Source organism: Dromiciops gliroides, chromosome 2 (genome assembly GCF_019393635.1).
Source record: "Dromiciops gliroides isolate mDroGli1 chromosome 2, mDroGli1.pri, whole genome shotgun sequence".
NCBI lineage: Eukaryota > Metazoa > Chordata > Mammalia > Microbiotheria > Microbiotheriidae > Dromiciops > Dromiciops gliroides.
The window spans coordinates 308031564-308055782 of record NC_057862.1 but is presented as its reverse complement, the minus strand read 5'-3'; the positions used below and the strand labels follow the sequence as shown (position 1 = coordinate 308055782).

General features: G+C 39.8%; 1 protein-coding gene across 3 annotated transcripts in view; it reads left to right on the top strand.

The window, feature by feature from the left end:
• Positions 1-9680: 9680 nt before the first annotated feature.
• The window catches only part of DNAJC18 (DnaJ heat shock protein family (Hsp40) member C18), a 36982-nt gene continuing 22443 nt past the window's right edge, over positions 9681-24219 (top strand). For 2 of the 3 annotated variants that reach the window (XM_043983058.1, XM_043983059.1), the window contains exons 1-3: positions 9681-9818; positions 10836-11022; positions 16369-16514. In XM_043983058.1, coding sequence (XP_043838993.1) covers positions 9779-9818; positions 10836-11022; positions 16369-16514 — 373 coding nt within the window. In that variant the 5' untranslated portion in view covers positions 9681-9778. Of the gene's footprint in view, positions 9819-10639; positions 11023-16368; positions 16515-24219 lie in introns of all 3 variants that reach the window. The other variant, XM_043983060.1, reaches the window with a different exon arrangement.

The window sequence follows — 24219 nt, the reverse complement described above, 5'->3', positions numbered from 1 at the left end:
GTTCCTGAGGGTGGCAATCAACTCTGATTGCTTAACAATTAATGAGAAGAATTAATATCATAAGGAGAGGTGGTTTTATGCTAATAGGGCTCAGGAATGTGACTCTGATCACTCAGTCTTGGTCACAGAGACTTATCTATACTCATAACACCTTGTCTAGGGTAATCAAGATAAAAAGGGGAATCCACTTTAACCCAGACCTGCCTGAGTAAAACACAATGGGCTGTAATACATCAATCCACCTAAACTAAAACTTCTTTACTTTTTGATCATATGTGAGTTTTCCAGTTTTGCCCAAGATATCATCTCATTATGAGCCCTGCACTTCAAAGGCTGCCTGAATAAACCACAGGGGCTGATTTCTTTCTTTTTTTTTTTTTAGTGAGGCAATTGGGGTTAAGTGACTTGCTCAGGGTCACACAGCTAGTTAAGTGTTAAGTGTCTGAGGCCGGATTTGAACTCAGGTACTCCTGACTCCAGGGCCGGTGCTCTATCCACTGTGCCACCTAGCTGTCCCCTAGGGGCTGATTTCTAAATGAGGAAAGGAAGGGGGAAAACCTTAGTCTTAATTCAATAATTGGCTATTAATACAGGAGAAAATATCATTTCTTTCAATATGCTACATAATTTCCTTCCTTTTTACCTTTCTTTATACTGTTCCCTCCACCTGGAATCATATCCCTCCCTTCATCATCATTTGTCAAATCCAGCCAAAGACACTTGCCACTTACTAGCTGTGTGACCCTGGGCAAGTCACTTAACCCTCATTGCCCTGCCCGCCCCCCCCCCCAAAGACTACCTTTAAAGGGCTAATAAAGAAACAAAGACTAACAAAAAGTCTTTTTCCCTTTTCCTTAGATTGTGAATTTTAGGTGAGTATTTTCATGGAGTAAGTGCTAGAAGGGACATTGGTGATTATCTAGTCCTAACTTGTTCAGTTTTACAGATATAGAAACTGAGTTCCAGAGAGGAAAAAGTACCTGGCCTAATGCTATACAGCTAGATAGTGACAACACTGGGCCTGGAGCCCAGGTTTCCTGACTTAGTAAAGTGCCTTTTCCAGTACTTTACATCTCTTACTTTCACACTGACTTCTGTCCCTGGAGGTCAGAGACCTGGATGTAGAATAGGTGAAAAAGGTTGGGTAGAAAGCATCCTAGACTTAAACTGAAATTTCCCCCAGCTTTACCACGAACTAGTTGTGTTTTGGATAAATCTTTGAAACCCTGTATAAAGGGAGAAGAATGATCCCTGTCCCTGCCTATGTCACAGATGCTTTAGAAATAAAGCAAAATAATGGATATTGAAATACCTGGGAAGTAGTTTTAAAAGTGTTAGAGAAATAGAAGAAATGGAGTATTTTTATTTTTAGAATTTAGATTAATGTGGTGTAAGTACAGTATGGTAAGGTTTTGTTGCTACATTTCAAAATAGCTTATTATTGGGATAAAAATATACTGGTGACGTGGCAAGGCTATAGAATATGGGGTTCTTAACCTAGGGTCTGTGAATGTGTTTTTGAAAATATTTTGAGCAGGGCAGCTAGGTGGTGCAGTGGATAACGCATCAGCCCTGGATTCAGGAGGACCTGAGTTCAAATTCGGCCTCAGACACTTGACACTTACTAGCTGTGTGACCCTCATTGCCCCTCATATATATGTGTATATATATATATATATATATATATATATATATATATATATATATATATATATATATATACATAATCGTGTTTCAGTAGATTTAGTTTTCTTTTTCTTTTGGGGGGGGGGACAATGAGGTTTAAGTGACTTGCCCAGAGATTTAGTTTTCTTTATAACCCTATGCATTTTATTTTATGCATTTAAAAAGCATTATTCTGAGGAGCCCATAGGCTTCACCACTCTGCCAAAGGTATGTGTATGTGGGAGGGGGTCCCATGACACACTCCTGATCCAGAAGTACCAGCTACTTTATTGTCACTAAAAGACACCGCTATGGTCTTACTATAGCTAATTACTGTGGTCAATTGCTTTCTGCACAGTTAACAACGGTGGCTTTTTCTCTATCTAGCCTTTCTCTATAAACTCTCAGAAGCTTCTGGTGTGGATTTCTTCCCTCTTCCCCACAGCCAGAGAGTTTTTGTGCTCCCTTAGTTTTCTTGACTTTGCTCTGTTTTCCTCCTACTTGTCTGCTCTTTCTCAGTCTCCTTTAATGGATCATCACCTATCTCTCCCCTCCTAAGCACAGGGGTCCTCCAGGGCTCTGTTCTGGGTCCTCTTCTCTCTCTACACTCTCTTGCTCTCATTTCATCAGCTCCAGTGGATCTGATTATTATATCGATGCAGATAATGTCCCAGTCTAGAAATTCAGCTTTAATGTCTTTCCTGAACACCATCCAGTCTCATGTCATTAACTGTCTGCAGGACATGTCATCCTGGATATCCTGTAGGCATCTCAAACTCAGTATATTCAGAACAGAACAGAATAGATCCTTCACTCCCAACCTGTTCCTCCTCCAAATTCTTCCATTTCTGATGAGGGTACCAACATACTTCAAATCACTCAGGTTTGCAACCTGAATTGTCCTTAATTCTTATCTCACTCTCACCTTCCATATCTTGTTGTTCAATCTTTTTTTTTTTCAGTTGAATCTGACCCTTTGTGTCCCCATTGGGTATTTTCTCGGCAAAGATAAATGGTTTGCTATTTCCTTCTCCATCTCATTTTACAGATGAGGAAATTGAGGTAAATAGTTCAGAGCCTTGCCCAGCATCACATAGCTATTAAGTGTCTGAGACCATATCCTATCTGTTGCAAAGTCCTTTCAATTCTACCTCCACAGGGGGCAGCTAGATGGCGCAGTGGATAAAGCACTGGCCCTCGATTCAGGAGTACCTGAGTTCAAATCTGACCTCAGACACTTGATGCTTACTAGCTGTGTGACCCTGGGCAAGTCACTTAACCCCCATTGCCCCGCAAAAAAATAAAACAAAACAATTCTACCTCCACAACATTTATTTTATCTGTCCCTTTCTCTCTGCTTACATTGCCTACCTTCCTAGTTCAGTTACCTATTAACTCTTAGCCTGGACTATTTTCATAGCTTCCTAATCAGTCCCCCTATTTCAATACTCTTCCCCTGTGGAAATTGGCAAAAATACTCTTCCAAAACATCATTTACTCCCCTGCTCAACAATCTTTAGTGACTCCTTATGATAAAAGACAAGCTCCTTAGCTTTGTGTTCAAGACCCTCCACAATCTAATTCCAAGCTACCCTTTTCAGACATTTCTTCTTTGTTGTTGTTGTGTTTTGCTTTTTGTTTGTTTGATTGTTTGTTTTGTGGGGCAATGAGGGTTAAGTGACTTGCTCAGGGTCACACAGCTAGTGTCAAGTATCTGAGGTCATATTTGAACTCAGGTCCTCCTGAATCCAGGGCCAGTGCTTTATCTACTGTGCCACATAGCTGCCCCCCAGACATTTCTTCTTACCCCACTAGCCATACTCTACTTTCCAGCCAAAATGGACTATGGATTCTTTTCTGTACTCAGCTTTTTGTTTTGTTTTGTTTTAATTTCTTGCCTCCATACATTAGCACAAGTCCCCTGCCTACCCCCATCTTCCCATCTCAGGAATTCACTCCCTCTGCATCTCTGACTCTTAGAATTCTTTGCTTCCTTCAAGTTTCAGTTTAAGTGGCAACTCTTCTGTGAAGCTTCCCTAAAATCTCCTCCCCCTCCCCAGTTGCTAATACTCTTCACAAGTTTGCTGGTATTATACTTACTTCTCTACATATCATATCCTTCAGTAGAATGTATGATCCTTGACAGTAGGGAGTGATGTTATTGTTGGGGTTTGTTTGTTTGTTTTTAGGGTTAACGTTACTACAGTAAAAACAATGGCAAACAGGGATTTGGCACCACATTGACAAAGCAAAGGCATGCACTGTTAATACAGATTTGATATTTCTCAACAGAAAAAAGGCCATGGCAGATGGAAAATAAGATACACCTTTTACAAATCTCCCCCATTGATTTAAGAGAAACACACAAGAATCAAAGTGGTCAATTTAGTAGATATGTAGCAACAAAGTCTCTCATCCAGTTTGGAATTTAGCAGTTTTTTTCTCTAATCGGCAGCTGTCCAGGGTGCGCCTATGCCCAAGAAGCTGGCTTTTGCATACTACAACAGTCTCAATCTGAAACGTAGTAATTTGGTAATCAGCATAAACCGGGTCAACCCTCAACCATAAACTTTAAAAAAAAAAAGAGCTATAATCCTACTGCAGAAATCTTCAATATCGTTTCCTTTTAGAAATTATTGTGGTCCTTGGGAACAGGATGGAAACACAAGCTTCATTCCAAAAAGCCATCGAGGACACAAGAACTCAAAACAACATTCAATTATGGTCTTATTAAATTCTTATTAAATTAATACCAAGAGTTAAAAACAAAGAGCTCCTACTAAGAGGAAGATTTTCAAAATGATTTGCTCATATCATGTGCTTAGTTAAGTGTTTGGGCTTTTGTTTTTGTTGTTGTTTTTTAAATAAAGTTTCTTTTGCAAACCAGGAAATGGAATTTAGTAAAGTTATACTTTTTAGATGGAAAAAAAACTTTAAAAACAGACTAGTGGTGGTTTGTTAAAAGAAAAAGAAACAAAAATAAGCTACATATTGAAGTTGTGGAACACAGCACCTCAAATTTACACCAGCTGCATGAGCCTGAGATTGTGAAACCCTCATGTTGGGATGATCAAGTCACACTTTAGAGCTGCTCCATTCCAATGGTGGTGTTATTTTTAATCCCTTTATCCCCAACCCCTACTGCAGTGTCTTGTGTCTAGTAAGTGCTGAATAAATGCTAGCTGATTTTAATTCTGTTATATTCTAGTAGGCCATTTGATTTCTGTTCTACTGCTACATACTACCCAGCTAATCTGGAAATACGTGCTGTTGGTCACAAGAAGAGAAAGTATTATCTCTTGAAATGAAGGAAATTTTTACTCTATGAGCTCTTTACTTTCAGCCTTTCAGTCCATGTCATAGGCCCTCCATATAATAGGTGGCACTGGCTGATAAAAAGTACCCCTTGGATGGGGTCTAAGATAGACTTTTCTATACTGAATCTTGCTTAGATGCAACGTATTGGTAATAGATCCATCTTTGACAAAAATTTGAGTTGAGAGTCCATTCAGTTTCCCTGCAACCACATCTCTTCCTTGATGTCTAGACAACAGGATGGTGGATATTTATAAGAGGACTTCCTCTCAGCTCTCTCACTGAACAATGTAAGCTGTAGGCCCAGGAGAAAGAGCATACCCAGCCTAAATAACAACCTATCAGGGCTTACGCATAGGGTCAGTTGCACTGTGTACTATCTGCTAGGTGATTTTTAATTGATAATGGGCAGCTTATGTTCAATATCAAGGGTAGGATAATATAATAATAATAGCTAACATTTATATAGCACTTACTATGTGCCAGGCACTGTGCTGAGCACTTTACAATTATTAGCTCATTTGATGCTCACAACAACACTGGGAGGTAGGTCCTATTATTATTTCCCTTTTACAGATTAGAAAACCAAGACACTGGAAGACAGGTGATACCTTAGAGAAAAATAATTGGAGGTTTGGAATTGGGAAGGATTTGGGATAAGGTTAATGAATTTGGTTTTAGACATGTTGAGTTTAAGATGTTTCTGGGACATGCAGTTTGAAAGGTCCAATAGGCAATCAGCTATACAAAACTGAAGTTCAGGGGAGACACTGAGGCTGGATATATAGATGATGTAGGAGTTGTCTGCATAAAGATTAAAGTTTTGGAAGCTGATGAGGAGAGAGAGAAAGAGAGAGAGTAGGAAGGAAGAAAGGAAGGAAGGAAGGAAGGAAGGAAGGAAGGAAGGAAGGAAGGAAGGAAGGAAGGAAGGAAGGAAGGAAGGAAAGAAGGAAGGAAGGAAAGAAGGAAGGAGAATGGAAGGTGGGAGAGAATACAGAGGGAAAAGGGAGGAGGGCCCAGGATTGGACCTTGGGAGTACCCTCAGATAAAAGGTACAATGTGGATGATGAGACTGAGGAGAGGTCAGACTTGCAGAAGATGAACCAGAAGAAAGAAATGTCACAAAAACCCAGATAGGAGAATATTCAGAAGAAGAGTGTGATCAACAGTATCAAATTCAGCAGATTAGGAGAGAGGAATGAAAGGTTAAAAAGAGTTAATGCCCTATAATCTCCTTGGATCTCAGTTTTCTAATCTGTGAAATGATGGTATTTGACACCATGGGTGTAGATCATAATTCAGAATATATAGTCTCTTCTCTTCCCTCCTTGTCCCTCAGCATCTACATAGAGACAGGAAATAAAATATAGGCTCAGCACTGGAATGAATTCTAAGGGTTTTCTTATCCAACAGTCTCATTTTTACAGATGAGAAAACTGAGGTCAGATATTTGTGAGAAAAACACTTTTTAACTTAATTCTTTTCCCTGTTCCCCAAACTGTGATATTTATAGAATCATGGGAGATGCCCAAAGAAAGTAGGAGAAAGAGTGGGAATTCTCTCTCCTTTTATTCTGATTTGTGCCCTGTCCTACCTACCCTGGGCTCTTGCTGCCAAAGCAAACTACCCAGTGACTTTAGCTGGGGCTCTAAGAAGGCTACATTACACGAGCCTATGTTGAAGTGGGTATTGCTTGGGCCATGCAGGGAGTTACCTGGTACTGGGATGACACTACTTGGATGATGTCAAAGGCTGTCTGGCACAAGGTGGAAGTTACTTGTTTTGAACTGGGGGCTTCCTGGAACTTAGAAGACACTACCTGGGACTATTAAGATAATGGCCCCATCGGGGCAGCTAGGTGGCACAGTGGATAAAGCACTGGCCCTGGATTCAGGAGGACCTGAGTTCAAACCTGGCTTCAGACACTTGACACTTACTAGCTGTGTGACCCTGGGCAAGTCACTTAACCCTCATTGCCCCACAAAAAAAAAAAAAGATAATGGCCCATCACTGGAAATGCACATTCTAGTATGACAGCTCCATTTTATTCCAAGGCCTTATATTTCCTGGAGGGGCCACCAGGTTGTAACACTGATATAGTAAGACCTATTGGCCAGGAGGAACTAAAAAGAATATAAGGGTAGAAGATAAGACCTTGTCTACATGGCCATTATTTTTTATTGTTTTATTTACATATATCAAATCCTATACATTTTTAAATTTAAAAAAACTTTTAAAATTTTATCAACAAACTGTTGTTGAAGTTATTTGCTTTATAGCACACTGAATAGCCCATATTAAATCCCATCTTCCCTGACTGCCAATTCCATTAATACCATCAGTTTCTTTGACTGGCTTGGAGGGGGATGGGGTATGTATGACCTCAATAATGCCCAATGAAGAGATATAATCATAGCGAGGAAGTGGGCTTTGGCAAAAACTGGTTCTACATTAGCTGAGGGAAAACTGGCTAAGGACTTTCAGAAAGCATTGCCTCATTTCTTTTCCACTAATCTCTTAGTGCAGGGTCCCTACTCAGAAGGAAAAGATATGAGCTACTCATTCGTTCAACAGGCATTTGTTAAGTAATTATTGTGTCAGGTACTATGCTAGGAATATAAAGACAAAAGTGAAATAATCTCTGTCTTAAGGAGCTTATACTGGGGAAAACATGTGCATAGAAAAGTAAACATAAAATATATGTGGATAATGCATACGTTGCCTGTGTAGGTTATGTGTATGTCTACATGGGTTTGTCTAAATAAACAAGAATGCATGAATAGGTATCTTTCAAGTTTCATATGCTACCCAAAGGAGACTTTGATTCCTGCTTGGAGGGAAGCAAGAGATTGGGAACACACAAGGTTGAATTGCTCTACTCTGCTCAGAGAGGAGATAAAAACTAAAATTAGATCCATCTGCCAACCTAAATATTACCAGTCTAAGGGAAATTATTTTTAGGTTCCAAATGCTTTCTTGACCACTATCCTTTAACAAGGGAAGGAGTGCACCAAGATAGATCTTGATTCCTTCTACTCAAATGCTAGTTACAGAAAGACTTTGGACTAGTGAATAGAGAATACTCATTTATCCAAGCAGATAGCAAACAGAAATCAGAGAAGTGGTACTGATTTGAATATATCAGATAATATACAGAGTGAATGAGTTCTCCTACTGGGAGTGAGGTATCTCAGCTTAACAGAGTCCTCAATCTCACCCAGAGAGAAATTTTCCAAAGTTACTTGTGTAGCAAGCTAGAAATTTTGGGACATGTTGAGACCCATGTTGGCCTTTTCCCCAAAGTTTTTCTTTCTATGGAGTTTCTCCATGAAGAAAGCCTGGAACTGTTTGTGCTTTCTCTCCAAACTAAAATAAAGAAAAATCTTTCTTCTTCCAAGCTGCTGTCAATTCTCCCTTCTTGGGCAGTCCTGGAGTGTCAGGTAATCATATGTCTACCAATGAGGAGAGTCTTATGCAAATACACCAGCTTTGAACCCTGGGTTGCAGATTTTTTTTTTTCTGGGTTACATTTACAAAGTAGGTACAGGGTAGTTTCAAAGGGAGTAGAGGGCCCTAGTAATTGGGAAAGAGATCAGAATCAGAGGCTTCAAGTTAGAAGACACCTTAGTGGTTATTTAGTCGGGCCCCTTCATTTTACACAAGAGAAAATTGCGGTTCCAAAGCGTTAAGTGAATTGTCCAAGGTCACTCAAATAGTAAGTTGCAGTATTGTTAGAGATGTCACTTCAGCTCAGTTTTGAAGGAAGCTAGAGCTTCAGCAAGGTGGAGGTGAGGAGGGAGTATTTTTCAGGTCTGTGCAAGTAAACAATGACACTAACTAGACTTTGAGCCAGAATGTCTGCAAAGGAGGCTATGGGGACAGGATCTATCTGCAGTTTCTCTGGATAAATGAAATCAATCCTGGGTCTCTTCTATTCCCTTGAATAGTCAACAGGTTTTCTTGGGGTTCTAGACTTTAGAACTTTTTGTAAAAGGTTGTTTCTAAGTGTGAGAAACTGGGATGTGTGAGCAGCTTCCCTAGTGCTCCTCATACTTTTGGGGTCGTGAGGGTTCTTCCCTCCCAGCTCCCTGGAATTGTATCTGGCATAACTGGGCATGTGGTCATTTTAGTTCAAACCTCATTAGCATTAGTATAGCTCTGTGGAAGCAGGTGGTGTAGTGGTAGACCTGCAAACAGAAACACCTGGGTTTTAATTCCTCTTTCGACACTTACTAGCTAACCTCTCTGTGCTTGAGGTTCCTCATCCGTAAAAAGGGGATAATGATACCTATAATATCAACCTATAGGACTACCTGGAGACTCAAATAAGATAATATATGTAAAGTTTTATAGAAATATCAGACATCAGGATGACGTTACTATGGTTTAGTGTTACACACAAAATGCGTCACGGAGGCAATCGGTTAAAAAAAAATTTCCTTTTGTGATCTCTGCCCACCCCTTCCTTGTTACATCTTTCAGCTGCCCCTGCTTCACCCCTAACACCTCATTCCCCTGTCCTTTAATCTTTGTAATGACGTAGTAGGCTAAACCCACGCGCAGGGCGCGCCGGGAACTGTAGTCCAGTGCAACCACGCTGCTCATGCATCAGGGAAGATCGGCACTACCGTTCCCGGCGATCCCCGCGCGGTCCAATTTCCTCTTCTTTTTCTCCCCACTTCCGTCTCCCCCTTCGCCGCCCCCTTTCCCCCCCACGTTCCTCATTTCCCCTCCCCCCAACCTGCATCCTCCTCCGCGTGCCACTGCGGCCTAGCGGTGCTTGCTGAGAGGAGCCTACATGGCGGCGACTTTGGGGAGCAGGGAGCACTGGACCGAAGGTATAAGGGCAAGGGGCTAGAGCCTGTAAGAGAACTTCCTAGGTCTGGGGGAGATCAGAGATCGGGGGTCAGCGCGGAAGCAAGGGGCTTGGGCTTCCCGGGGGAGCGCCGGCGTTGACGGGTCGCCCCAGAAGCAGGTCCAGGCCCGATGCGGGACAGGAAGCTACCATATCTCGCTGGTTCTTTCCTAGGGCCAGCTTCCGACGCCCGGCCCTACCTGGAGGTAGGACCGGGGAGGGGACTTCTCTGCCCCTCCCCCTCCCTTTGGGGAGGGCCCCCCCACTGCCCCCGCCCCCCACCTCCGTCGCCTCCGCGCGCATGCGTAGTCCTGTTCCGAAATGGCCCCTGACATTAACGTGCCCCCAGTGCGCACACCTTGAGGTGCAGGTTCATTCGGTGTTTGCTGAAGGTTCAGCTTCCACTCCAGCTGTACAAGGGCATGTGGCTGGACTGTGGCATACCAGAGCCTGGGGTCAACTTGCTTCTTAGCCTTAAACCTTAGGTAGATGAGAGTGTGTGTGTTGTAGGAGGCGGGTAGTCCTTCATAGATTGGCTTCTTAGCAGTGTCAGCTTTGAACACAGATAACTGGAAAGCAACAAAAGGAAGCATGAAATCGTCTGCCTGTGGAAATGCAGGCATTCACATTTCCTAAAATCAGAGAGCTGGCTGCAACCAAAGGCCGAGATTCCTTCTGGTTCTGCATCTAGATCGTTTGCTGACTGACTGTTGTAAAAGTAATTGATAAACTCAGTACCCTGTGTGTTTCTAGCATGTGTAAGCCCTTTTTAATTTCCTCCCCTGTTTTCTGTTATTTTCCTAGGGAAGGTGTTTATTCAGCTTTGGTCTGGACATTGAAAAGACTATATAAAGTCCATAGCATGGCCCCCACACTCACCTGCTCATGAATGATGCGGCCATGATTCCTGTCTTCTCCCAGAAAGAGCTCCTGAGTCAGATAGGAGAGGCTGATTTTCAGGGACAGTACTTGGCCTAACGGAGGTGCCGTTGCTTTGCAGCATACATTGATGCATTTAGAAGAAATAAATATCCAGCTGACGAAACTACTGACAGTACTGACTTCTGTGGATGCCATAACTGTCTGAATTCTAAGAAGGAAAAGAAGTTTGAGAATGAGAGAAGTCAGGCTCAGCCTGGAGAGGCTAGCATGACCTATACAGAAGAACAGTTACTTGGGGTACAGAGGTAATCCTATTATATAATCCTAGGGAATTCACACTTTCTTCTTTACATTAATAAAGCATGTAACCTACAGATGAATAAACAATGGTGAAGTGAACCTTGAGCATGGTACAGTAGATTGGAGTGATAGGACCATAGTTGTAGAACTGGAAGGGACCTTGGAGGTTATCTGTCCAACCCCTTCATTTTATAGATGAGGAAACTGAGATGCAGGTAAGGTTACATGTATTGCTCAGGGTCTCACAAGTAGTGAGTATCAGAGGAAGGTCCTTTTAATTCCAAAGCCATTCTAGACCCACTGCCTTCTCCTGAGTTGCTTCATATATACTGTATACTTAAATATCATAAGAAAAAAAGAAATATAGAAGAATAGAACAAACACATCAAATTTAAAAATCAAGGTTCTGATCTCAGCTATCTTGTGTAATCTTGGGCAGGTCATGTGAAGGAACATTGAACTGGATGTCAGGAAGGAGACTTGAATTCTAATCCTTGGCCCTACCACTATTTAGCTATATGATCTTAGACATATCACTTTAGCTCTTTTTAAAAATAGTATTTTATTTTTCCCAATTATATGTATGGACAATTTTTTAAAATTAAATATTATTATTATTATTATTTTTTTTGCGAGGCAACTGGAGTTAAGTGACTTGCCCAGGGTCACACAGCTAGTAAATGTCGAGTGTCTGAAGCTGGATTTGAACTCAGGTATTCCTGAATCCAGGGTTGGTCCTTTATATACTGCGCCACCTAGCTGCCCCATGGACAATTTTTTTTTTAAGTGAGGCAATTGGGGTTAAGTGACTTGCCCAGAGTCACACAGCTAGTAAGTGTTTAAGTATCTGAGGCCGGATTTGAACTCAGGTACTCCTGACTCCAGGGCTGGTGCTCTGTCCACTGTGCCACCTAGCTTCCCCCCATGGACAATTTTTAACATTCATTTTTACAAAATTTTGAGTTCCAAGTTTTTCTCCCGGGGGCAGCTAGGTGGCACAGTGGAGCACCAGCCCTGAATTCAGGAGGACCTGAGTTCAAATCCAGCCTCAGACACTTGACACTTACTAGCTATGTGACTCTGGGCAAGTCACTTAACTCTCATTGCCCTGCAAAAAAACCAAACAAACAAAAAATACAAAAACTAGTTTTTCTCCCTCCTTCCCTTCCCCTTTTCCTAAAACAATATTGATATAAGTTATATATGTACAATCATATAAAACATATTTCCATGTTGGTTATGTTATGAAAGAAGAAACAGACCAAAAGGAAAAACCACAAAAGAAAATAAAGTGAAAATAGTCTGCTTTGATCTGCATTCAGAGTCCATCAGTTCTTTCTCTGGATATGGAGAGCATTTTCTATCGTGAGTCCTTTGGAATCACTTTAGCTCTTTGGGCCTCTGGTTCCTCAGTTGTAAAATTACCCCTTTGGATTAGATGCATTCATTTAGACATCTTTAAAACCTCCTTTACATGTGAAGCACCATGCCAGATACTAGGGATACAAGGATAAACCTAACACAGGCTGTACCCTCAGGGAATGCACAATCTAAAGGCTGAAAAGATACACAACTGACACAAGGAAAAAATATTTAGAAAAATAAAAAGGAGAGGACTGGGGAAAGTGCTACAAAAAACTTAGGACAAATCATTTTTAATAGAGAAGAGTGTCCATCCTAGGCATAGGATAAGACTTGAGCAAAGGCATAGATCTGGATAAGATTAGGAAGAAGAGTAGTCCGTTTTGTCTAGAACTTGGAATATGGGAAGGGCACTAATGTGAAGTAAGACTGGAAAGGTAAATTGTCAGATTTTGAAGACCTTGAATTTTATGATAGATATTGTGGGGAAGGAGATGATAAATCAAGATGTAAGTAAGAAGATAGCCTTTTAGCAGTAAGCTGAGAGATAAAAAGTATAAATCTGTAGTGGACCTAATACAATTTTACAATTTCATATGACCAAAGGGTTTAGAACTAGAAAAAACCTTAGAGATCATCCATCTGGTCCAGAGCTTCTTAACCTGCAGTCTGTGAACTTGGTTTGGGGATTTAAAAAAATATATTTTGGTAACTATATTTCAATGTAATAGGGTTCCTCTGTATTTTATTTTATTTTTTTATTTTATTTTATTTTTTTAGTGAGGCAATTGGTGTTAAATGACTTGCCCAGGGTCACACAGCTAGTAAGTGTTAAGTGTCTGAGGCCGGATTTGAACTCAGGTACTCCTGATTCCAGGGCCGGTGCTCTATCCACTGCACCACTCTGTATTTTATTTTATGCATTTAAAACATTATTTTATGACAGGCCCATAGGCTCCACCAGGCTGACAAAAGGGTCCATGATATAAAAAAAGATTAAGAACCCCTGATCTAGTTGAATTATTTCCTTTTACAGATAAACCAAAGCCCAGAGAGAGTAAATGATTTAACTACAGTCACAAAGTTGGGATTTGAACTCATTTCCTCTGATTTCAGATCCATTGTGCTTCATACTTATACCACAGGAAGACCAGAAGAGACAGATTTGGGTGTTATCTAGTATTGAGGTTTATAGCAAGGTTGAAGTAGTAGAACTGTCAAGGTGGCAAGGGATTCAAGAGTGGAGGTGAGGACATTATTAAAATAACTGACCATAAAGTAGTTGAGACTTGATAGGGAGAAAAATAAGTCCAGAACAGTGTTGATTATTGAGAATTTAACACCTAAACCAGGAAAGGATAAAGCAAAGAAAGAGAACTGTAGATCAATATCATTAGAAAATATTAATTCTAAAAATTTTAAATTAAATCCTGGAAAAAAGCCTTAAGCATTATATACAAACATTCACTATGATCAAGTTGAATTTATACAGGGAATGTAAGGATGGTTTGGTGATAAGGAAAATGATTATTTTAAAAACAAAAACATTCAAAACCATGTGATTATATTAAATTATGTAGAAAAAGGCTGACAAAATATAACGCTCATTTGAGATAAAAATCCGACAAAGCCCAGCATGAAAGGCTATATTTTGATGATAAAAAGCTAGCTTTATTTGCAGTGGGTAAATCTAGGAGTAAAGAAAGATGAGCTTTTTTTTTTTTTTCTGCTGTTATTTAACATAGTTCCAGAAATGCTAGTTATGGCAGTGAGGTGGGAGAAAGGAATTAAAAGCATATACAGCAACAAAGAGGAAATAATTTTTCCTTTTTGCTGATAACATGATAGTTTACTTAGAAAATCCTAGAGAATTAGCAAAGAACCTAATTGAAACAGTAATAGATTCAATAGCGAACCAGTATACAAAATAAACCCAAAAATATTGATGGCATTTCTATAAAACAGTATCAGCATCTAAGAGGAAATAATATAAAGGGGGACTCCATTTAAAATAATTACCAAATGCATAAAATATATGGGTTGTTAGTTACTAAGGGACATTCAAATGTGGCATAGATACTATTACAAGTTGCTCCTTAATTTAAAAAATGACATAATTGAAAGAATAATTAGTGCCCATAGTTATGCTGGACAAGTATGATTTTTAAAATGATGCTTAAATGAATCTACACATGTATTTCATTATTAGTCTACTAAAGATAATAACAAATTTCATTTAAAGAAGCAAAAGGTTTAGAATCTAAAGAAAAATAATGAAAAAAAGGTCAGAATGAAGGGAAAGTAGGAAAAATAACCAAGGAACCATAAGTTGTGATGAAGACAGAGATGGGAGGAATGAGGAGAGACTGAAGGACAGATGATCATAATAATAGAGGAATTTCTAAGAATTCATAATTCCGAGGCAATAGTTTTGAGTAATGATAAGGCTAAGGCCCAGGGTATGACCATAAATGTTCATAGAATGTGTTTGGGGTGTGGACACCTATGGTTGACTAAGGTAAAATGGAGGTAGAAGTCATAGAGACTGAAGAATTTAAGAAACTACAAGGGCAGATTGTTAGAGGAGTCGTCATTGTGGATATTGAAGTTTCTGAGAATCAAGTCAAGGGAAAGAATAGAGAAGACTGAGCCAAGTACCAAAGTGATAGGAAAAGGTGCCAAAGTGACTTGGAGGTTGGTGGGTGGCTGCCACTAGGTTGGGGAGAGAGTGGTCTGATCTGGTATCCCTTTAGAGAAAATGTTGAGTGATGGTGGGAGAGAAAGGAGTAAGTCTTTACTTCCAGACCTCGTGAGTGAAGAAGGGGAAGAGAGGTGACTAGAATTAGAGAGGGTGATGTCAGATGTAGAGTCTTCCAGGGAATTTCCGTTTTCAGCCGAAACAAGTGAGTGGAGTGGCTGTCAGAGGAAGAGGTCTAGGATGAAGGAGAGTTTAAGGAACTTCAGAGGGCAATGTTAAAGGGTTAGGTGGGGGAAGATGGGCCTAAATGGGAGGTGTAGGGCTAATGTAAGAAGGGTGAAAACTTACTTGGGAGGTTGGGGGGGGGGGATACAGCAACAGAACACAGTTTGTGATAGAATGATGATGATAAGGGTTTGTAGTGAGAGGACCTACATGTGAGTCCTGATTCTGCCACTTTGGGTAAGTTGCTTAACCTCTCTGGTATTAAGTTTCTTCATCTTTAAAATGAGAGAATTGGACTAGATGGTCACTAAGCAGCACCCTTTCAACTCAAAATATATGATCTCTTAACCTTATGGGAGTTGGAAAGTGAGCTGTTAGGAGCAAGTTGGCCATAGGGAATGGGGAAGAGAGAATAAGTTTAGATGTTTTATTTTTGCTCTATGTTTTTGTTTTCAACTAACAAGCATTTATTTTATTTTCTCTCCCTCCTCCCCTCCATTGTGAAAAAAAGGAAAAAGAGAATCTTTGTAACAAATATGCATAGTCTGGGCAGCCAAGTGCGCAGTGGATAAAGCACCGACCCTGAATTCAGGAGGACCTGAGTTCAAATCCGGCCTCAGACACTTGACACTAGCTGTGTCATTGCCTCATTGCCTCACCAAAAAAAAAAAAAAAATGCGTAATGAAGCAAAACAAATTCACCCACTGATCATGTCCAAAAGTATATGTTATAGACATTTACTAGGAGAGAAGCAGGTAGAGTTATGTAGCTCTGAAGTTCCATTTAGAATGTTGATGGATGGAGTGAGCTTTCACAATCTCATTCCTCCCCACAAGTGAAAAGCTCCCTTTATTTTTCTGGGTGGTCAGATTGCAGGGGCGGAATTGTTAGCTTCTATAATCCAGGTGAAGACCTCAGAAGTTTCCTTCCATCTCTAACATTTTATGAATCGACTCTACCTCTGTAAAATGGAGATGATATGCCACCTGTGCTACAAAGAAGACAAAATAAACTATATAAAAGCATCTTGAAAAGTATATCTACTTTCGATATATTATTTTTTAGGATAAAGAAATGCAGAAGTTATTATGAAATTCTGGGAGTGGACAGAGATGCCAGTGATGAGGATCTAAAGAAAGCTTATCGAAAACTGGCCCTGAAGTTTCACCCAGATAAGAACTGTGCACCTGGAGCCACAGAAGCTTTTAAAGGTATAGCAGTTAAAATCATGTTTGAATTCTCCTTTGGTAGACTTCTTCAAGTTTTGTCATAGTATTTTGTTCAGTCAGAAGTCTAATTGTTTTATTTCATCGGGGACGATAGTATACAATTCTTTTAAATAGTGGGTTTATTTAAATACCCACCTTCTTATACCATGATACTTTTAAATAAACATTGGTTTCTCTCTGATGAGTATTATAAACTCGTATCTTTTAATTGTTTTATATGCAGAATCTCATATAGAATTACATGTGCAGAGAGATTCTTAGTAAATTATAAAAACAGAAGAATACTGAGCTTTCTTTGAAACCTATTGCTTGTAGACAAGTAGATTGCTTCTTATTTTCCTTCCTCCTTTTTACCTCACAACTCCATTTTTTTATTGTCAATAATTCAGAGCCATGGGTTGTTTTTAACTTCATTTTTCATATATATATATATGTATATATATATACACACATACATATATACACACAGATACATACATATATGTTTTAAATTATTGATACATTTTGTTTTGACAACAAACTGAAATAAGCAGAACTAGGAAAACTTTGTACACAATATCAGTAACATTGTGTGATGATTAACTATGAATGACTTAGCTCTTCTCAGCAATACAGTGATCCAAGAAAAGTACAAAGGACTCATGAAGGAAAATGTTGTCCACATCCAGATAAAGAACTGATGGACTCTGAGTGCAGATTGAAGCATACTTTTTTGCACTTTATTTTTGTGTTTTCCCCCTTTTGATCTGTTTCTTCTTTCACAGCTGTGATTAATACAGAAATATGTTTTACATAATTGCACATAATCAAATTGCCTACCATTTTAGGAAGAGGGGAGGGGAGGAGAGATGGAGAAAAATTTGGAACTCAAAATCTTGTAAAAATGAATGCTAAAGGGGCAGCTAGCTAGCACAGTGGTAAAGCACCGGCCCTGGAGTCAGGAGTACCTGAGTTCAAATCCAGCCTCAGACACTTGACACTTACTAGCTGTGTGACCCTGGGCAAGTCACTTAACCCTCATTGCCCTGCAAAAAAAACCAAAAAAACCAAAAAAACCAAAAAAAAAATGAATGCTAAAAATTGTCAACATATAATCAGGAAAAAAACAAAACACTATTTAAAAAAACCCAAAACACAATCCCCCCAAACAGTTACTCGATTGTTAATAAACAGAAAGGGTGTGATCTTTAACTTTGATAGTCTGTTACACTGACCCTTGTATTTGACCTGAATTTTGTTGCTTCTTAGTGTTGACTTTATTTTCAATTTTGTAGTCATCTTGTGTTATGAATTGAAGTTGGGATGACCTGAGTTCAAACCTCATCTCAGATACTCACTAGCTGTGTGACCCTGGCAAGTCACTTAACCCCAGTTGCCTTAAACAACCAGGGCCATTTCCAGTGTTCCTGATGTGTATCTTGCCACCAGATGCAGATGGCTCTGGAGGAGAGAGTGAGATTGGTGACCTTGCACAGCCCTCCCTCATTTAAATCCAGTTCACTGCAAGTCATGACATCACCTCCTGATGTCATGGTCCTCATCAAGAATGAAGGACAAACAACAACGTGAATTGGTTTTTTTTAGCCCAATGCAAATTTCTTCATCATCCCAGGAATCTAGTTCTGGTTCATCTTGATGTTCTATATATTGAATATATTCCTGAAAGGTTACATGTAAAAAACTTTATTTCTAATTTATTTCCATTATAATTTCAGAAATAAAGAAATTTTGGGCAATTCCAAAGCATAATTTTTTTAAATGAGCTTTAGATAAAAACTCTCAACTTTCAACCATAATATAAGCTGTTAATCTAAGTATCCAAATCTTAAATTTTGTCACTTAATATCAGTGTTCTCTAGGTCAAGGAATTCACTACTCCACTCTGAACTTTAGTCTCTTCATCTGTCAAATGAAATACTTGCACTAGGAATCAGAGGATCTTAACCTAGGGTTCAAGGATCTCTCAAATACTAAATCTATTGACCTTTCTCAGTTTTCATTATCTTTGAACTTTCTGCAGCATTTTTTTACTATTGACCCCCATTCTTTCCTTCTGAACGCTTTCTTTCCCCTTTCTTGGCTTCCGTGACACTGTTTTCTCCTGGTTCTCTTTCCCTTCTGACTGCTCTTGAAGAGTCTCTTTCACAAGTTCTTCCTCCTCTTCCCACTCCCTTAGGTGATGATTTTCTTGGGCTCTGTCCTTTTCTTTTCTCTCTGGGGATCTTATCCACTCTTTTGGGTGTGCCGATCACTCTCAAATCCATCTCTCCAACCCCTGAGCTCCAGTCCCATATATCCAGCTCTATTTTGGGCATCTTCACCTGCGTATCCCATCAATATTGGAAACTCAGTATGTCCAAAACTCAGTTCACAGTTTTCTCCCCTAAATCTAACCCTCCATCAAACTTCCCTATTTCTTTTTACTTTTCCCTCTCCCTCTCTCCTCATATCCAGTCATATTCTCCCTCCATGGCATGTCGCAGATTAGTTCCTTTTTCTCCATTTATACAGTCATCACCTCTCTTCAACTCTTTTTTTGGGGGGGGGGGCAGTGGGGGTTAAGTGACTTGCTCAGGGTCACACAGCTAGTAAGTGTCAAGTGGCTGAAGCTGGATTTGAACTCAGGCCCTCCTGAATCCAGGGCCGGTGCTTTATCCACTGCTTCACCTAGCTGCCCCCCAGATTCTCTTCAACTCTTAAAACAGCTTTCTAAATTGTCTTCCTGCTTCCACTCTCTTCCCTTTCCAGTACATTCTCCACAGCAACCAAAATGATCTTCCTAAAGCCTAAGTTGGACCGTGTCACAACTGTTCCAGGACTCTCAGAGCCTCCTCAGATCAGTGCTGAAAGCCCTTCATAGTCTGGTCTTTATAGCTTTATAATCCACTCTTATGTTCCAGCCAAACTAACATACTCATTCTCTTCCCTCCCTCTGCCTCTGCTCAGACTGTTCCCTGTGCCTGGGATGGACTCCCTCACCTCCATCCCTTAGCAGCTCTGGAACTTCCTTCATGTATCAACTCGTGTGTCATTCCCTACATCACTGGTTCTCAAAGTGTGGTCTAGTGACCCTTGAGGGTCTCCAAGACCCTGTCAGGGGGATCCACAAAGTCAAAACCATTTCCCTAATGATACAAAGCTGTTTTAATTTCTAATATAAATATCAATAGATACGACCCACATAAACAAAAGAGCTTTAGGGCATCCTCTGTAATCTTTAAGAATGTAAAGGAGAAGGGCAGCTAGGTGGCACAGTGGATAGAGCACCGGCCCTGGAGTCAGGAGGACCTGAGTTCAAATCCGGCCTCAGACACTTAACACTTACTAGCTGTGTGACCCTGGGCAAGTCACTTAACCCCAATTGCCTCACTTAAAAAAAAAAAAAAGAATGTAATGGAGTACTGAGACCAAAAAAGATGAAAACTGCTGTCCTACAATAAGACTTTCCTTGGTTGTTAATGCTTTCTCCTTCCTTTTGAAATTACCATGCATGTACTTATTTGTTTACATATCATATCCCTCCAATAGAATGTAAGTTCCTCGAGAGGAGGGAGTGTTCAACATTTTGTCTTTATCTCCCTTGGATCTAACACAAGGCTTTGCACCTAGTAGGTGCTTAATAAATGCTCATCAGATTGATGATACCACTGACTTTCTACTCCTCCAGGTTTGTAACCTCTGTCATATTTGATTCTTCCCCCCTCTCACCTCCCACTTTGTCATTTACCACATCTTGTCAGTTCTATTTTCACAATATACTAGCTGAGATTTATACGATGTTTTAATGTTTTCAATGTTTTATTTATATTTATTTGATCCTTACAACTATGTGGGGCAGGTACTACAGTTATTATTATCCCCACTTTACAGATGAGGAAATAGTCCAAGAGGTTAACTGATTTACCCATAGTCAGACATTCATTAAGTGTTAGAGGTAGGTTTTAAACAGTGTCCTTCCCATGATACCACACTGATTCTCAGTATTTTTTATATCTGTTCTTTACACTTGATTCACTTCTGTAGTACAGGTCTATCTTACCTCTTGCCTATATAATTTTGTAATAGCCTGGTCTTCTTCCACTCTCACACCTTTCTAATATATCCTTCACATAACTGATAAAATAATCTTCCCTGTTCAGAAACCTTCAGTGGCTCCCTGTTGCCTCTAGGGTAAAATACAAACTCCTTAGCTTGACCTTTAATGCCCTCTACTATCTGGGTCTCATCTGCCTTCCCAGTCTTCATTTATGTCACTTTTCTTTATTCCAGCCAAACTGGATTATGAGCTGTTTCTTAAACTTCTGTCGTCCCTGCCATTGTGAATTTTCATAGGCCATCTACTCTGCCTACAATGCTGACCTTCCTCATTTCCACCTGCTGAAATCCTTATCTTTCTTCAAGCTCAAGGAAGGTGCCTCTTTCCTCTGTGAAACTTTCCCTCTTACCTCCACCTACAAGTGTTCTTCTCTCCCTTCTCACTTATTCCTAGGGAACTTTGTTTGATCTCTCTTCCTTTGCTCTTGTCACTACAAGCCATTTCCCAATAGACTCTAATATCCTTGAGAAGCAGGGGACTTTATTGGTTCTCATCTTTGTGTCCCCCAATGTCTTACACTTAGTGGGTCAACCATAGGATCATAGATTTAGAATGGGAAGGGACCTTAGAACAAATCTAGTCCAACCCTCTCATTTTACAGATGAGGAAAGTGAGGCTCAAGGAAGTTAAGCAATTTACCCAAGGTCAGAGAGGAAGTGCTTAATAAATATTTGTTGAATTTGTTTATTGTTACATCTGATGTGCCATCTTAGGTGCATTTAATTCTCTTCCACAACTTCTCTGAAAAGTTAAACAAGTATTCATTCCATATGCTCCTGGCCTGGCATGGTGGGAACTGGGAAAGTTGTGATCTGCACTAGGCTATGCAGATTGTATGTGAGAACTGTTTGGCATTAGTATAGTGAGCCCCTGGTAACTGCTGGGGGTGGGATAGGGCAGAGAGATGGGGAAGGTTCCAGGTGAGAACTGCCAAAGGACAGGCAAACCAGCCCAGGTCAGAAATAGAGTGAGTCAGAACTCCCATGCCCATCAGTAGTGGGATCAGAGCCCCTTCACTGCCAGCCTGGATGAGAGAGGGAGAGCCAGTCTTTAAAAAAAGGGGGGCCCAGGGGCAGCTAGGTGGCGTAGTGGATAGAACACCGGCCCTGGATTCAGGAGGACCTAAGTTCAAATCCGACCCCAGACACTTGACACTTACTAGCTGTGTGACCCTGGGCAAGTCACTTAACCCTCATTGCCCCGCCCAAAAAAGGGGGGGCCCAATACATTAGTTATATATAGTTATCATTTTATCAAGAGGTTCATATAACTGGAATGTTTAAGTAGCTAAGCCTTCCTTCAAACACTTAGTAGAACTCCAAGCCAGGAAGATGCTGTTTTAGTCAGAACTTCAGTGATATGTGTAGTGATATAAATGCTTGTTTGTTGAAGTGAAATAAATATCTCTAAGTGTCACGTTATCTTGCTATTTATAAACATTTTATAATATAGTGAAAAAATCTATATGGAAACTAGTCCTTTCTCTAAGGTATTTTGTAGTATTAATTGATCCTGTGGAGATATGTTTCAGGTTGATTGAATATTGATTGAAATGGAGTCAGATCCATATGTACCCATTGCAGTTATACAGATGATGCAGAAAAGTGTTTTCAGAAAAGACTTTTTTTTTAGTTCTTTGGTTTACCTTCTATTCAGTCTCTCACATCGCCATTCAGATCTTGGCCTTTGAAAGTTAACAAATGGCTGGGCATAGTCTCAACTGCCTGTAATCCTTGCTACAAGGGAGGCTGAAACTGGTGGATCTCAAACTCAGGAATTCTGAACTGCAGGGAACTGTGTCCTGACTAAGTCTGCTAAACCTGGCACGTGTGTGGTGAGCCCCCAGGGACAGGGGCCTTAGGGGAAGCCACCATTATGCCTGACGCACTGGGAAGATGGAGCAGGTAGTGGAATTTGGCATTGGGCCTTTCAGTGGCTTCTGAATTTCTGAACCTAGTTGAAGTAAGGAGACCTGGTCTTAAAAAAAGATTCAATAAGTATCTCACTAATTTCTAAACTAAACTGAAAGCTTGTAAGGGCTTGACTTTTGAGCAAGAGTTTTAAAAAGCTTTTTTGGTAATTGTTTTATTTGGTTATTTCTATAAATTAAACTGTGATCCTATTACTTATATTTGGAACACCTTTTTTTTCCTTTTAAATAGTATTTTATTTTTCCCAATTACATGTAAAGGCAGTCTTTAATATTCTTTTTTTAAGAGTTCCAATTTTTGTCCCTCCCTCCCTAAGATGGTAAGCAATTTGATATAGGTAATATATGTGCAATCCTGTGAAACATATTTCCACATTAGTCATGTTGTATAAGAAGAAACAGAACAAAAGGAAAAAACTATGAACAAAAATTTTTAAATGAAAATAGTCTGCTTCAATCTCCATTCAGACTCCATCAGTTCCATTTTTGCAACACTTATAAATCACAAATTATTCTTTTTTCTGCATTAGTCATGTTATAAGAGAAGAATCAGAACAAAAAGGAAATACCTCAAAAAAGAAAAACAACAGCACCAAAAACAAAAGAAATAGTATGGTTCAATCGGCATCCATATTGCACAGTTTGTTGTTTTTTTTCTGGATTTGGAGAGCCTTTTCCATCATGAGTCCTTTGGAATTTTCTTGTACTGTTGTATTGGTGAGAAGAATCTAGTCTATCACAGTTAATCAACACATAATGTTGATGATACTGTGTACAATGTTCTTCTTGTTCTGCTCATCTCACTTATCATCAGTTCATGCAAATCCTTCCAGTTTTCTCTGAACTCCTCCTGCTCATTGTTTCTTACAGCACAATAGAATTCCATTACATTCGTATACCACAACTTGTTCAGCCATTCCCTAATTGATGGGCAACCCCTCAATTTCCAATTCCTTGCCACCACAAAAAGAGCAGCTATAAATATTTTTGTACATGTGGGTACTTTTCCCTTTTTTATGATCTCTTTGGGAAAAAGACCCAAAAGTGGTGTTGCTGGGTCAGAGGGTATGCACATTTTTACAGCCCTTTGGGCATAATTCCAAATTGCTCTCCAGAATGGTTGGATCAGTTCACAGCTCCACCAACAATGCATTAGTGTTCTAATTTTTCCACAGCTTCTCTAACATTTATTATTTTCCTTTTTTGTCATATTAGCCAATCTGATACGTGTCAGGTGGTATCTCAGAGTTGTTTTAATTTACATTTCTCTAATCAGTACTGATTTAGAGCATTTTTTTCAAATGGCAAAAGATAGCTTTGATTTCTTCATCAGAAAACTGCCTGTTCATATCCTTTGATCACTTCTCAATTGGGGAATGACTTGGATTCTTATAAATTTGATTTAGTTCCCAATATATTTTAGAAATGAGGCCTTTATCAGAAGTACTGGCCATAAAAATTGTTTCCTAGCTTTCAGCCTCCCTTCTAATTTTGGATGCATTGCTTCTGTTTGTACAAAACCTTTCTAATTTTTTTTCTTTTATTTTGTTTAGTGGGGTAATGGGGGGGGGGGGGTTAAGTGACTTGCCCAGGATCACACAGCTAGTAAGTGTCAAATGTCTGAGGCTGGATTTGAACTCAGGTACTACTGAATCCAGGGC